General features: G+C 40.5%; 1 protein-coding gene across 1 annotated transcript; it reads right to left on the minus strand.

Annotated features, from left to right (window-relative positions):
- Positions 1–315: 315 nt before the first annotated feature.
- Positions 316–11145, minus strand: LOC308372538 (myosin heavy chain, fast skeletal muscle-like; the record flags this gene model as incomplete). The annotated part of the gene is made up of 36 exons (XM_080847700.1): positions 316–456; positions 570–665; positions 756–860; positions 955–1125; positions 1210–1335; positions 1431–1634; positions 1723–2031; positions 2140–2264; positions 2411–2576; positions 2710–2893; positions 2997–3193; positions 3287–3532; positions 3718–4107; positions 4197–4287; positions 4394–4539; positions 4620–4796; positions 5084–5326; positions 5455–5710; positions 5983–6119; positions 6234–6357; positions 6452–6569; positions 6656–6743; positions 6836–6906; positions 7009–7309; positions 7402–7572; positions 7671–7820; positions 8340–8458; positions 8764–8902; positions 9021–9124; positions 9908–10006; positions 10098–10161; positions 10251–10343; positions 10441–10552; positions 10657–10684; positions 10792–10948; positions 11035–11145. The coding sequence occupies 36 exons, from the start codon at positions 11143–11145 to the stop codon at positions 316–318; spliced, it is 5559 nt and encodes a 1852-aa protein (XP_080703826.1).
- Positions 11146–15116: the final 3971 nt, after the last annotated feature.

Consider the following 15116-nt stretch of genomic DNA (forward strand, 5'->3'; position numbering starts at 1 on the left):
GCAGTCCAACTGCGATAGGGAACTACAGGCCAGTTATAAAATCAGCCCCCTGACTAAAGTATATGAATGAACATTCAGATTCATATTCAGATATGTAATTATTTTTTATTAGGCATTATGCATTATGCATTGTTGGAATAATCACATTAACCAGGATTTTTAATCCAGGTGAAAGTGACATGGATTCAGAGGTTTTACTCTTCAGCCTCCTTGCCCTTTAAAAGAGAACAAAGAAAATGAATGAGCTAGATGACACTTACACTTACATTTTCAAGGTTTAGGGGTGAAATAATTGTAACGTTTGTTCAGAAAACCTTATTTTACCTTTCCGCCATCGCGGCTCTTGACCTTGAGCTTGTTGACTTGGGACTCAGCTATGTCAGCACGCTCCTCAGCCTCCTCTAGCTCATGCTGAACCTTCCTGCACTTGGACAGGTGAGTATTGGCCATTTCCTCCTGTTGTATATGAAAATGAGTGCAATTAATACAGAAAAATGAAACAAGAGTCAATGTGAAGTAGCAAAAATAGCAGATATTTTCCTGTATAGCAAAGGCAGAAAAATGCTTACAGCTTCCTCAGCCTGCCTCTTGTAGGCCTTGACCTTCAGCTGCAGCTTGTCAACCAGATCCTGCAGTCTGGTGACATTCTTCTTGTCCTCCTCAGTCTAAAGAGAAAGAAGTTTGTCAGGAAATGCCCCCCCCCCCCCCTCTTAGATTTTGCGTGCAGTTTTAGAGAAAGAGGAGAGCTTTCTTACCTGGTAGGTGAGCTCCTTCACCTTCCTCTCGTATTTGCGGACTCCCTTGACAGCATCAGCACCACGTCTCTGTTCACCCTCAACCTCACCTTCTAGTTCACGAACCTTAACATGAAAAATATTTCCATTTTAGATACTGACCCCTGTTTTGTTATGATGAGTTAAACATACTCATTCAGAGTCATATTTTGTTACCTACCCTGGACTCCAGTTTCTGGAGCTGTTTCTTGCCACCCTTCATGGCCAGATTCTCAGCCTCATCCAGGCGGTGCTGCAGATCCTTGACAGTGACTTCCAGGTTCTTCTTCATCCTCTCCAGATGAGAATTGGTGTCCTGCTCCTTTTTCAGCTCCTCTGCCATCATGGCAGCCTATATGATGGAATAGTGTATTTTTAAATAATAGAAGTAAAAGTACTTTTAAATATAATGCTCCATTTTAGGAAAAAACCTTACATCAGTGATGGCTTTCTTTGCCTTGTCCTCAGCATTTCTTGCCTCCTGGACAATGTCATCAACTTCACCTTGGACCTGAAGGAAGTCAGCCTCAAGCTTCTTCTTGGTGTTCAGCAGACTTGTGTTCTAGTGTGGAGAAATAAACAACCTCAGTTATATTTTTAATGCTGGAACTGTTTTGTTTAATGTTCCGGTTTAAACAACCTTTATTTATTCTCTACCTGGGAGTGCAGGAGGCCAACACGCTCACTGGCATCAACCAGCTCCTGCTCAGCCACTTTGCGGCCTCTCTCTGTCTGCTCCAAGGCAGCTCTGAGCTCCTCAATCTCAGCCACCATAAGGCCGTTCCTGCGCTCCACCATGGCAGCCTGCTCCTTCATATCTTCCAGTCCTCTGACAGCATCATCAAGGTGCAGTTGAGCATCCTGGTTGACAGAGAAATGTATGGTGTCTGCTTTACTTCATTGGTGTGAGCATTGTAATATCAAAATACTGAATATTTATACTACTGACCTTGAGCTGACCCTGGACGGCCCTCAGTTGTTTCTGGGACTCAGCAGCCTGGCGGTTGGCGTGGCTTAGCTGAATCTCCATCTCATTAAGGTCTCCCTCCATCTTCTTCTTGATTCTCATGGCATCATTCCTGCTCCTGACCTCAGAGTCCAGGGCGCTCTGCATGGAGTCCATCACCCTCTGGCTATTCCTCTTGATCTGCTCCATCTCCTCATCCTTCTCTGCAAGCTTCCGGTCAACCTCACCCTTGACCTGGTTCAGCTCAAGCTGGACACGGAGAATCTTGGACTCTTCATGCTCAAGAGTTCCCTATTTTTAAATAGAGTGTAAAACATAGAATTTTAAGATATGACCAATTGCTTAATTTATGTCCTATTGAATCGCTCCACTCCAACCTGTTGTATTTTGTATTTTTACCTCAGCCTCTTCCAGGGCAGTCTGGATCTCAGCCTTCTCGGCCTCAACAGTCTTCTTGGCCTTCTCCAGCTCATGAATGCTCTTTCCAGTCTCACCAAGCTGCTCCGTCAGGTCAGAGATCTCCTCTGCAACAATAAATGTAAAACCCTTAACACAAAGTCAGCATCTACCAATGTACTATTGATTTGTTTTCAAGGATTAAACATTTTGTTTTAAAACATTATTATTACAAACTTTGATTTGGAAGTATTTTAAGGCCATCTTGACTTACGTTGGAGATTCTTGTTCTCCCTCTTAAGAGTCTCCAGTTGGTCAAGAGCCTCCTCATAGGAGTTCTTCATCTTGAACAGCTCAGTGCTCAGAGAGCGAGCCTCTTTCTGGGCACCTTCCAGCTCTGCCTGACCCTCCTCATATTTCTGCTTCCATTCTGCCAAGACCTTTGAAAAACAGTTTGTGTCTTGGGTTAATTTCACATATAAGACACTGCTACCAATAATCCATATGCTCATATTATGTTATGAAGGCTAGTTTATCCTACAAGATCACACAATTTCCAGATAGAGGTATAACCTTGTCAAAGTTTCTCTGCTTCTTGTCAAGGTTGGCAGCCAGACCATTGGCTCTTTCCACATCCACCATGAGGTCTTCAACCTCACCCTGGAGTCTCTGCTTGGTTTTATCCAGAGAAGCACACTTGGAGTTGATAGCCTCAATTTGTTCCTCAGCTTCCTGTAGACGCTGGGCGAGCTTTTTCCTGACAATGCAATCGATTTAAGTTAGAGGACGTCGACAGGTTTTAGTAGACAACATAACCCACATCCACATTCTCTGTGTTTCTTTGCCTGTTTGGTACATACTTGGACTCCTCAAGCTCTTCAGTGCGCTGGATGGCATCAGTTTCATACTTGGCCCTCCACTGAGCAACCTCGCTGTTGGCCTTGGACATGCCACGCTGCAGCTCAGCCTTTGCCTCCTGCTCCTCCTCAAACTGCTCCCTCAGAAGGTCGCAGTCGTGGCGTGCAGACTGGACAGCGTGGGCCAGGGCATTCTTGGCCTGTTTGTGAACAATTAATGGTGTTCATTTAGGGCTTCACAGAATGTGGGTTATGTACTTCAATTTCTTCATGTCTTTCACAGGTATCAGTACCTTGACTTCCTCCTCATTTAGCCTCTTCAGCTCCTCAATTTGCTGAGTGAAAGCCTGTTTGCTTCTACTCAGCTGAGACACAAGAGCATCTTTCTCCTCAACCCGGCGACCGAGTTCACCATTTTCAGTCGTAAGTCTTGCTCTCTGAGCACTGAGGTCGTTGACCTGGCGTGCACCCTCATCACTCTTGGCCTTGATTTCACTCAATTGGTCCTCAAGGGTACGGCACATCTTCTCAAGATTTCCCTGTTGGTGAAAGCAAAATGAATAAGCAACACAAGTCAGAAATGTTTATGGCAATTATAACAATTTAATTTGGCAACATTTAATGCAAAACATAAAGGAATATATACTTTTTGTATCATTGTTTGCAGAATTATATTGTTTCTTGTCAGAGTAAGCTAGAGCATTAAGGTTTACATGTCACAAACCTTAGCTTTTGCGACTGCCTCCATGTTGCCGGAAAGATCATCAATCTCCATCTTGTATTCACTCTTCTCCTTCTCAAGTTTCTGCTTGACACGCTGGAGGTTGTCGATCTGCTCTCCCAGTTCGGCCACGCTATCAGCCTGCTTCTTACGGAGAGCTGAAGCAGTGGCTTCGTGCTGCAGAGTGGACTCTTCAAGGTCACGACGCAGCTTCTGGAACTCAGCCTCACGCTTCTTGTTCATCTCAATTTGAGCAGCAGTGGCACCACCAGCCTCCTCAAGCCTCTCACTGATCTCCTCAAGTTCCCTGGAGAGATCAGCTCTCTGCTTCTCAACCTTAGCACGAGCTGCACGCTCAGCCTCAATCTCTTCTTCCAATTCTTCAATGCGGGCCTATTGGTTGTTAAAAAGAAATAAGTGTTATAAGAAAGAACAGGCAGATGACAGTAAACACTAATCAGTACTGAAGATGTGAAACAAACCTGAAGCTCCTTGATCTTTTTCTGGAGCTGAGCACCCAAAGATTGTTCATCCTCAATCTTGCTAAGGAGCTGGCTTGTTTCAAAGTCCTTCCTGTATAATTGTAAATTTAAATAGTTGTTAACGGCTGCTAATAAGAGCTAAAAAAAGAAGGACATGTTTGCATGAATCATCAGTTACTAATAGAATTCTACATTACTTCTTCAGCTTCTCATCAGACTGCTGCTTCTCATTCTCCAGATCCATGACACTCTCTTGGGACAGTTTCAGGTCACCCTCAAGCTTTCTTTTGGCTCTCTCAAGGTCCATGCGGAGCTTCTTTTCTTGCTCCAGGGAACCCTCAAGCTGCAGATACAACGCATAAAGTAATTAAGTAGCACAATGATATACGTGCATTTCTTTACAAAGACAGGCCCTTAACTCACATCATCCACTTGCTGTTCAAGCTTAGTCTTGGCCTTGGTCAGAGTGTTGACTTTGTCTTCCTCTGCCTGGAGATCATCAAGAGTCTGCTGATGGGCCTCTTGGAGGGCTTTCTTCTCTTTTGTCAGCTTAGCAATGGCCTCATCCTGAGAGGCCATCTCCTCTGTCAGGTTCTTGACCTAAACATAAATCAAATCAAATCAAATCAAACTTTATTTGTAAGGTGCATTACATACACGAAGGTAACACAATGCGCCTCACAGTAGGAAAGAAACATGTAAAGAGACACAGAGAGGTAAATAAGTAAACGTTACATAAATGTTAAATAAATACATTTTACATGACAACAGGGCACCACATGACAACAGGGCATCACACATATAATGTTTTATATCAATATCCAGTAAACCTCACGGACACTTATTGAAAATAAAACATTATTCTTTTTGTTTTAAAGAATATAAACCTTGTTCTCAGTGGCATGTTTCTCCTTCTCCACTTTGGCCAAGGTCAGCTCCAGATCATCGATGTCCTTTTTGAGCTCAGAGCACTCATCCTCCAGTTTCCTCTTCTTGGCAGTGAGCTCAGCATTGATTTCCTCCTCATCCTCTAGTCTCTCGGATGTCTCCTTGAGTTTGGCCTCAAGCTGGATCTTACTCTTGATCAGACCCTCACACCTCTCCTCAGCATCGTTGAGAGTCTCAGAGCTCTACAGTAAATACAAGATGAAAGGATGAAATCGGATTTGTATTGAACACATAATTCTCAGACAGGTTAGGGATTTGAATATTGCAATGATGTGAACAATTGTTACCCGTTGTATAGTTATACACTTACAGATGACATTTGCAGATGCAGGTCATTCCTCTCTTGCACAACAGATACCATCTTCTCCTCAAGCTCCTTCTTCCTGGCATCAACCTTTGCAAACATGTCTTTGAGTTTTGCATGCTCCTCCTTCAGGCTAACCAGCTCCTTCTCAGTTTCAGCACTCTGAAGCAGAGGCTTGATCTTGTAGTACACCTTCATCCATGGCCAGTGCTTCACATTAATGAATGAGCGGATATTCAACTGGATAGTGAAGATTGCATCTCTGCAAAAGAGGTTGATTTGTTGATTAGGGATGAAGCTTACTGAATAGATCAGAGGAATTCTGTCAATCACTGACAGTGATTAGTCTTGTCTTTTGTATACATCTGTGTTGATGGAAATTATCTCTGTTTTGTACGTTTGTACTTTAAATTATAAGAGATGAGCAATTCATTCAACACGACCTAATGAGTTACAATTAAAAAACCTGCAATTCTATGTTTTATGGCAAATCATTTTGTTGAGCGTGATTCCACCAAATACATCACACATTACCTCCTTTCCATCATCGCGACAAACTCCAGCCTCATCAGGAATGCACGGCACAGAGCCTGAGTCATTGTGACCAGGGTAATCAGTTTCTCATCTCGCATCTCCTCAAGGGTACCAAGTAGACCAGCTTTGAAGAACACCTAAAAGAGAAGAACACAAAATTATGAGGTGGGTGATTGAAAGCAAAATGGACACACTGTATGTAATTCAATATTTATCCATAATAACAGATATAAGATAGAAACATTCTCCACCTTAGTGTGTCCAAACTTGTACTCATCGTGATCAACATCGATGGATCCCAAGAGCTTCTCAGCAGCCTTCTTGTTATCAATGAACTGACCCTCAGGAATAACACTGGCATTCAGTACCTTGTATCTGTTGTCAATAATAAAAAAACATAATTTTCCCCAAAATATACATATATGAAGTGTGTATTATAAGTTTTTGTTGTATATTGTTGTATGTTTACCTCTGCTTGAAGTCAGCATACATGATTCTGCTTGGGAAACCCTTTCTACAGATTCTGATACCCTCCAGTACACCATTACACCTGAGTTGGTGGATGACCAGGAAGTTCTGCATATAACCTGTGGAAATGCAGAGATGTAAAATTTTCAAGCAAATACAAGGTGTTGGACAATGGACATGTCTTAATTTACTAAAAGCCCTTTACCTGGTTTCTTAATTTCATTTGGAATCAGACAACGCACAAAGTGAGGATGTGTGGCCCTCAGGTTGGTCATCAGTTTACCCAAGTTCTCCTGTTGAGGCAAGAAATTATTACATTTTAATAATTGTGCTGGGACAATTATTTATTGATTGATAATTTTCTTCTTGATATTAAAACACATACCCTGAATTGTGAGGACACCGTCTGCATGGAGCCACCCTTCTTCTTACCACCCTTCTTAGCACCACCAGTCTCTGTTGACATACAAATAATTAATCGGATAATTGAGTTATATATATAGAATCTAATATAATAACTATTTGTGTATTAGCCTTTTGACTTGAACAGGTTATTACCCTCAACAACAGGTGGGTACAGGACAGGTAAAAGTTTGACTGTTGACTTATGGTACAGCTGCACAACAGTGTCATTCAGTGGATCCTTGTTCTTCTCCAACCATCCAGTAACATTGTAGTCCACGATTCCGGCATAGTGCGCCATGGAAAAGTGAGCCTCAGCTTTGCCTTTGGCAGGCTTGGGTTTCGCAAAGGCTGCGGTCTTTCCAAGATGCTGGGCATACAGCTTTTCCTTGAAAGTGACGTCAGAGGCCTTGGGGACAATGCACTCCTCTTCAAGGATGGCAAAGATACCCATGGGCTGTTGGAAAATAAGATTGCTTAGTCATAAAAGTGGACATCATGAAACTATACAAATTTAACACTGTGCTAGTTGGATTGATTGAAACGGACCCTTTCAATCAGCTCAATGCAGGCAGCCAAGTCCATGCCAAAGTCAATGAACGCCCAAACAATGCCCTCTTTCTTGTACTCCTCTTGCTCCAGGACAAACATGGTGTGGTTGAAGAACTGTTGCAGTTTTTCATTGGTAAAGTTGATACACAGCTGCTCCATGCTATTGTACTGCGTTGGATACATAATCATTCATTATTTGAGAGTTGCACTCTTAAGTCACTAGAAACAGATAATGTTAGTGGAGAATCTTATAATTTTTTCCTCACATCGAAAATCTCAAATCCAGCAATGTCCAGCACACCAATGTAGAACTGACTTGACTTCTTGGTGTCCAGCATCTGGTTGATACGAATGACCATCCACAAGAACATCCTCTCATAGATAGACTTGGACAAGGCTGACACTGAGTTGTTGACCTAAAACAATATGAAAGAATTACTTCTTACTTACTATGATGAGAAAAGGCAGGCACTGTCATGAAAATCCTGGAAAAGTCATGGAGTTTTAAAATCACGTTTTCCAGGGCTAGGAAAGTCATGGAATTCAGTTAAGTCACTTAAAGTTCTGGAAAAGAAATAATAATTTTGTTGAATGGAGATCTAATGAAATGTATTTTGTTATTGTCCACTTTCATGGATAATGGGTTTGTTGTGCCTGATGCAGTCTCTACTTGAATTGACATAGCCTGTCTAATAGAAAAGTAATGGAAAGAGTTGTTATTTATTTTTTAGGTTTTAGGAGTTTAGGCCCAATCTGCGCTGTAATATATATCATTCTGTTTATTTATTAGCTTGTGAAGATTCATGGAGATTTCTTTAAGGGTCCTTGAAAAGTTTTGAAATGTTGTCAATGATAAAGGGTGTGAACCCTGAGAAAGAAAATACAAGCAGTGAAATTCTTGTCAAACAATGTCAAAATCCTTGTGTGTGAGATACCTGTGGCACAGTCTGACCCTTGGTGACATACTCAGTTCCGACTTTCACCCTTGGGTAGCACAGAGCCTTCAGCATATCAGCGGAGTTCAGACCCAGGAGGTAAGCGACTTTGTCAGCATCTTTTTTTTTTTTTTTTTTTTTAAACACAGTGTTTAAGTGAGTTATTTAGTTCAATATTTTACCCAGGACAGTCATTCTTAACCTAAATTAAGAGGCCACTAAAAAAAATATCTATGGAATGACATTGTAGATATATTAACATGCTTCTGTTGTACATATAATATATTAATAACTATAATCAGAGGGAAAGTACAACTTGAAGTTAATATACATGCTGATCTATCTTTTAATGAAATTACTTCAATAAATAAGGCTACCTAGTAGTTATCACTAGAGCTGACCCAAGTAGAGTTTTTAAACCTACCCTCAGTGCCATCAGGCTCAGCCTGCTCCTCACGCTGCTTCTGCTTGAATTTCAAATTGCCATGATGGAGCACAGCACCAGTCAGTTTGTAAATGGTGACTTTCTCCTCTGCAGTGAAACCCAGGATGTCAATGGCGTCCTGCAATTACATACATAAATGCAAATTAAGCGCATCATTATTGTTAATCATTAGTGTTTTTAAGAATGTCATTCTCATTGTTTTCATTGTCCAGAAGAAAAAATCATGGATATCTCACATCTGTGGCGTCCAATTCTTCTTTGTCATTAATGCTAGCCACAGTGATATGACCCTGACTGCACATGGGAAAGTCATAGGGGTTGCTTGTGAGCAGGGCCATTTCTGTAGAGTGAGAAAGCAATAATTTGTTGTTGCAAATTAATAATAACTACATACTGGCCGAGAGTGAGGTCATGCAGGTAAATATCAGACAGAGGCCGTATCGACCGAGAGATAGCGAGGTTGATGCTGCGGGGCCGAAGTCTGATATACCTGCATGACCGAACGGTCGAGGTTAGTAAGTTGTTTATTATATGGCATTTAAGCTCTTTTCATTTTGAAAATAAATGGTAATTGTAAATAGAAATCAAGTCGTTTTGTTCAGCTCTCAAGTCTTCTCACGACACAGTGTTTCAGGTGTTAATTTACAGTTAAACACAAGGTTTTCAAACTATAGTAGTCAAGTCTTCATCATCACTTTCAATAACACATTTTCGCTGCTTCTGAAGTCCTATAAAGTATTACCCGATATCAAAATGTTCGCGAATTCTCGAGTCTTTATTCTTCAACTCTCATCAACTGTCATGTTACCACGACATTCAACTGGTTTCCTGTTCTCAGATAATTTCATAATAGAAGTCCTGATTCTATCAATACATGCTCATGGCTGTTGATATATCGCTAATTTTTAAGGATGTAATGTTTAGTACTTGGTACATGGTATCACTCATTTTTAAGATTGATGGGGTGTGCAATAAGAATACTTATCAGACCGCAGACCGGCTAGAACGTCAATGCGCGGCTGGCATGACTACCCATTAGCCAATCAGAATGCTCGTACTGTCGTTGCCATATAATAATTACATGTAATGTTTTTTGATTGTTGGTTGAAAATAATAACCCCACCAATCAGCTCAGGCTTGTGGTTGGTCATCATCTGGAAGAAGATGTGGTAGCCTCTCTCATCAGGAAGCTGGAATGACACTCTAGACTTTTCCAGCAGGTCTATTTAGGTGGGGAAGAATACATTTTAACTTGAAAAAATTGAGGCAGCAATAATGAAAAATGTTGATATACATCGGATAATTATACTTACAAGTCTCAATATCAGCTTTAGCCAGTTTTCCAGTTGTGGCAAAGTGAATTCTGATGAATTTTCCCTGTTTTAGACAAAATTATATCCTAAGTAATTGTATCTTATTAATAACCACAGAACTGAGGCCAGAGTTTAAATAAGAAATTAACTTACAAAACGGGAAGAGTTGTCATTCCTCACAGTTTTGGCATTACCATAAGCCTCCAACAGTGGGTTGGCAGCAATAATCTGGTCTTCAAGAGAGCCCTGCAAGTGGAAGAAACATTCAAGGAATATGTTGTTATGAAGAGAATGCTTGTGTTGCTTTATGATAATTAGCACATAAAAGTGTAAGGGGTCTGACCTGCATCTTTCCAGGCACTACCTCTGCCTTTTTTCCACTACTGACTGCAATTGTTGCAAAGTATTGGATGACACGTTTGGTGTTCACAGTCTTGCCAGCACCAGATTCTCCGCTAGATTAAACATAAGATATAAAAAAAATTCAGATAAGAATTGTGTGTGCCACAAGGTAACATAGAAGATGATGCAAAGTTTTAAGTCATGCATTGACACTTACGTAATCAGAACAGACTGGTTCTCCTTGTCTGTGGGACAACTTCAATTTTAAATCACTTTTTTTGCATTAGTTCATGAACAAATATGTACAGTAATTAAATCTTATTATTTATTAGCTTTTAAATTGAATGCTTACCTTGGAGCATGAACTGATAAGCATTGTCAGACACAGAGAAAATGTGGGGTGGGGCCTCCATACGCTTCTTGCCTCTGTAGGCCTCCACCACTGCTTGGTCATACACAGGGAGCCACTTGTAGGGGTTCACAGTGGCACAAAAAAGTCCAGAGTAGGTCTAGAATGAGGAAATAAAGGGGATTGGTTTTACAGCCATTTTATTTTTAACATAGTTTTTCATCTGTGAGAAAGCATAAAGCTTACGTAGATCATCCATGCTGCGTAACGCTCTTTGAGGTTATACAGGACAGAGGCTTCATTGAGGTGGGTCATCATAGCCATGTCCTCAATCTTATCATACTTGGGAGGATTCATGGGATGGACATCCTCCTCTTTATGGACTCTTTCCTAAAACAAATGGACAATATAGAGAGATATAGTCAAGTACACTTCTGTTGGAAATACTCAATCATTTTCTTAACTAAGAGCCTTGCTAACATACCTCCTTTTTATCAAGCAGTTCAACGGTGACCTGGGCACCATCTCTTTTCAGGATTTTAGCTTTCAGGTACAACTCCTCCTTGTCAGGTACATAACACGCTGACTTTGCATCAAAGGGTATGGTTTGGGCCTCAAGCCTCTCCCTCTCAGGCTTACGGAGGTAAATGGCAGCTGCGCCATAAGCGGCCATGTCGCCGTCTCCCATGTTTGAGGTTGACTGTTGGAATAAGAGGCATGAACATGTCATTTTGTAAAAAGAAATATTTCAACCACGGACTGTAAGAAACATGAATTAATCCTTGCAACATAGCATATCTGAAATAAGTAAACAAACTATCAACTTGATGTTTTTAGTTTTTTTGTAGTGCATTCGATGAGGCAGTCAAGAGCAACAGTAAATATTTACAATTTATCTAATGTGGGAAACAGGTAATCATATTAAACAATGGGTATCTTGCTATTCAAAATGCACCCGATGGGCGTGGGGTAGTGTAGTAAATAAATAGAAGTGTGTTGTATTATTATTTAGGGGATTTAAAATGTTGTCTTTATCTTTCATCATGATGTATGGAGTGCAGTCTTTTGCAAAAAAATCCTAAAAAGGAAGAAAGACCTTCAGAAAGATCTGAAAGTAATGTTTAAGCTGAGAGCATTGTCTCTTCTCTTATAGTATATTTAGAGTGATGCCTTCATAGAACCTCACTGAAGCCTGGTCATAGCAGGATATATAACATTTGATAAAAGTAGCTACAAAGCCAGAATAGTTGATAACTGTCCAGCTAAAGACTGTGGGTACAGCCCAGAGATTTGGATTTAAGGACCAAATGTGGAAAATATGCATACCTATGCAACCCTATTTGATTGAAAAAGACTGTTTTGACTGAACTGGAAAGGGTATTCAGAACCATAGGCATATGTTTTCTTTGGTAGCCGTTTGGCTTGCTTGCTATTATTTGAAAAGGTAATTTAGGTAATAGATAGTCGGTTACAAAAGCAGATACACCTACCTGTTCTTTCCCGTACCAGATGAAATGTCCAGAACCGTCAAATAGTCTAAAATGAATGGAGCAAGAGGTCAGACAATATATTATATATAAATGCAAATAGTAAAAACATATCCAGCTGTCCCATGTTTCAGAGAATATTAGAGTTGATCATGCTGTACAGCTCCTCCCTGATAAATCAAGCAGTCGACAACTTACTGTGCACTGGCACCCCCTAGTCTCTGTGAACTTCTCTGTTCCTCAAGGTCCTTATATTGTGACAATCTGCAAACTAAGCAGGATCCAAATAAGGAATACTGGAATGGTTTGATATATTTATACACTACGTCAAGCAAACGATCACACACAAACATTGACTCATACATGTTATTAAATGAGCAGCACTTATATTTTAATTATTTTAGCTGGTGATACTTTTGAGTCTACCTTATCTGGTCCATTTATGTAGGTAGGCCTACATATTCTTTATTACAAAAATAATAATACCATTACAACTGTTAATGTTCTGTATTATTTTTATACCACACACACATATATGGCATGATCAAGGTCTTAATGGGAGGGGCAGAGCTATTCCATTTCAGGGCAATTTTCCAAAGTGGCTGAAGGCACTGTGGCGCAAGAATTAGCCCTGACCATATACAGGCCTGAACTCCCACGAGGACAGGCCCCAATCCAACCCGCATCCATTTCCCCAAACTTTCCAAAGTGGTGTACTGTGTTTTGCTTTATAATTTCCTTCGAATCTTGTTTACTAATCCACATTTTAAGCTTGTCCAAAAATAAAAATAAACAAGCTATAGGCTCCTACACTGAAAAGATTAAATATTTGAAAAGAAGAATACAAAAACATCACTATACAAAAGCATCACCTTCACTTCACTGTCACGGCCTCGTGACACTATTTATACATCTGACCTTCACCAGGGGAAACCTTGCAAGCCATGGCCTTTTTTTGCTTGAATTTTGATGTATCAGATATCTGGCAAGCCCTCGCAAATTCACTGAGTCTTTTCACCTCAGACCAGCCAGAGAGCGACTTGGGCTTTCTTTGGGACACCTAGAACCTGTTCAATGTCTTCTTAAATAAGAAAGGGTGTAGCACAATCGCTATTCACACCATTTAGGCCTATGTTAGGGAACACCTTCTGTGACCTCCTGACCCACAGAATGTATCAGACCAAAGATGTTTTGTACATCATGGTTATGGTTATAGTATTTAGCAGTCACTTATAAAATATAAAATATAAAAAATATATATAAAAAAGGCAGTAAAACTAGCTAACAGGGGGGAATGTTTCCACACAGGAAAGACAGCAACTGCTCATCAGAGTAGTGAAGTGGTCAAGAGTGGGAACTGAATTTAAATAGGATGGTGCCGTTCTAGTGGCTGTCCTTTAGGCCAGACTGAGGGATTGAAATGAAATTCTAGCAGCTATAGGGAACCAGTGAAGGGTCTGTATATACCAGCAGAGGATCTATGGTTGTTCAAAGACCATTCCTCTATGGTTGATCAAAGACCATTTATCTATTCTGACCATTCCTCTATGGTTAATCAAAGACCATTCCTCAAATCTGACCATTCTTCTATGGTTGATCAAAGATCATTCCTCAATTCTGACCATTCTTCTTTGGTTGATCAAAGATCATTCCTCAATTCTGACCATTCCACAATTCTGAATCATCTGCAACGATCTCAATATACATGCAGGTAGTCCGGTTAAAATTGAATTACAATAATCTAGTTTAGACATAACCAAGGCCTGCACAATACGATGTATAGAATATTGAGTGAGATAGGGTCTGATCTTCCGAATCGTATACAGAAACTACATGCTTAGAGAAATTAAGTTTGTCATCAAATATAACTTGCAGGTTTTGTGCATATTTAGTTGAGTTTAATGAAGAATATTTTGTGGATAGCTGGGAATACGAGGAGCTCATCATACATTCAGTAATATAGACAATGGCAGTAATGTACTTTGTTGAAAAACACTACATGCCTACGAACATATGCAAGTAACCATTGCTTTTGTGGACAGCATACTTTCTGAAACCTGCTTTCTCTCATCATTATCATCTAATCATAAAGTGCTCACACTCATTATTTTGACATGACACTTTGGAAGTGATTATAAACTTTTACGTTAACAGGCTTGGCTACTTTCCTACATGCCTTTATATTGTATAATGTTTGTGAATGAGTCAGGTTGACGTACCATGGTGTTGAATATTCCACAGTAGGCCTGGGTCTGCTCTCAAGCTTATTTTGTACTTACATTTGGGTGGGGTGGTGGCATCCTGCATCCTATGTAGGCAAAAAGAGGTGTAAACAGCATGTCAAGGTGCGCTCTTCAGGTCGGGCGGTCTGCCAACAGTGCTGTGATCCCTGTGGCACCTGAAGACTTGTGGAATGGCAGCAGTAGTCCATAGGTCCACTGTGTATGAAGGATAGGGTGAAAAGTTCCAAGCACCCGTTGATTTATGATAATATTACTTGGATATTTTACTGGTGATTAACACATTGATGAAATGTAATTTTTTCTTTATTGATATTTCACTTTTTTTAATCAGCGATGTAGTGAGACGTGCAGTGGTAATGTAACGATGTAATCAAAATGGGATCTTTGGTGTTGCGGTCAGGGTGCATGTTTGGCAACCTGTAGACCCTATTAGAGTTCAGGTGGGGTGACCACGCTTTCCCTTCACTACAAATGGTGTTAGAAGTGGGATGGCTCGCTGTGAGGTCATCGTAGGTGTGCCCGTTAAACTGTGTGAGGGACCCCCCACAGACAGTGTTTAGCAGCCGGTCAATGATGGAGAAAAGGAAAGGAAGTAAGT

This window comes from Sprattus sprattus (assembly GCF_963457725.1).
Source record: "Sprattus sprattus genome assembly, chromosome: 11".
Taxonomy (NCBI): domain Eukaryota; kingdom Metazoa; phylum Chordata; class Actinopteri; order Clupeiformes; family Clupeidae; genus Sprattus; species Sprattus sprattus.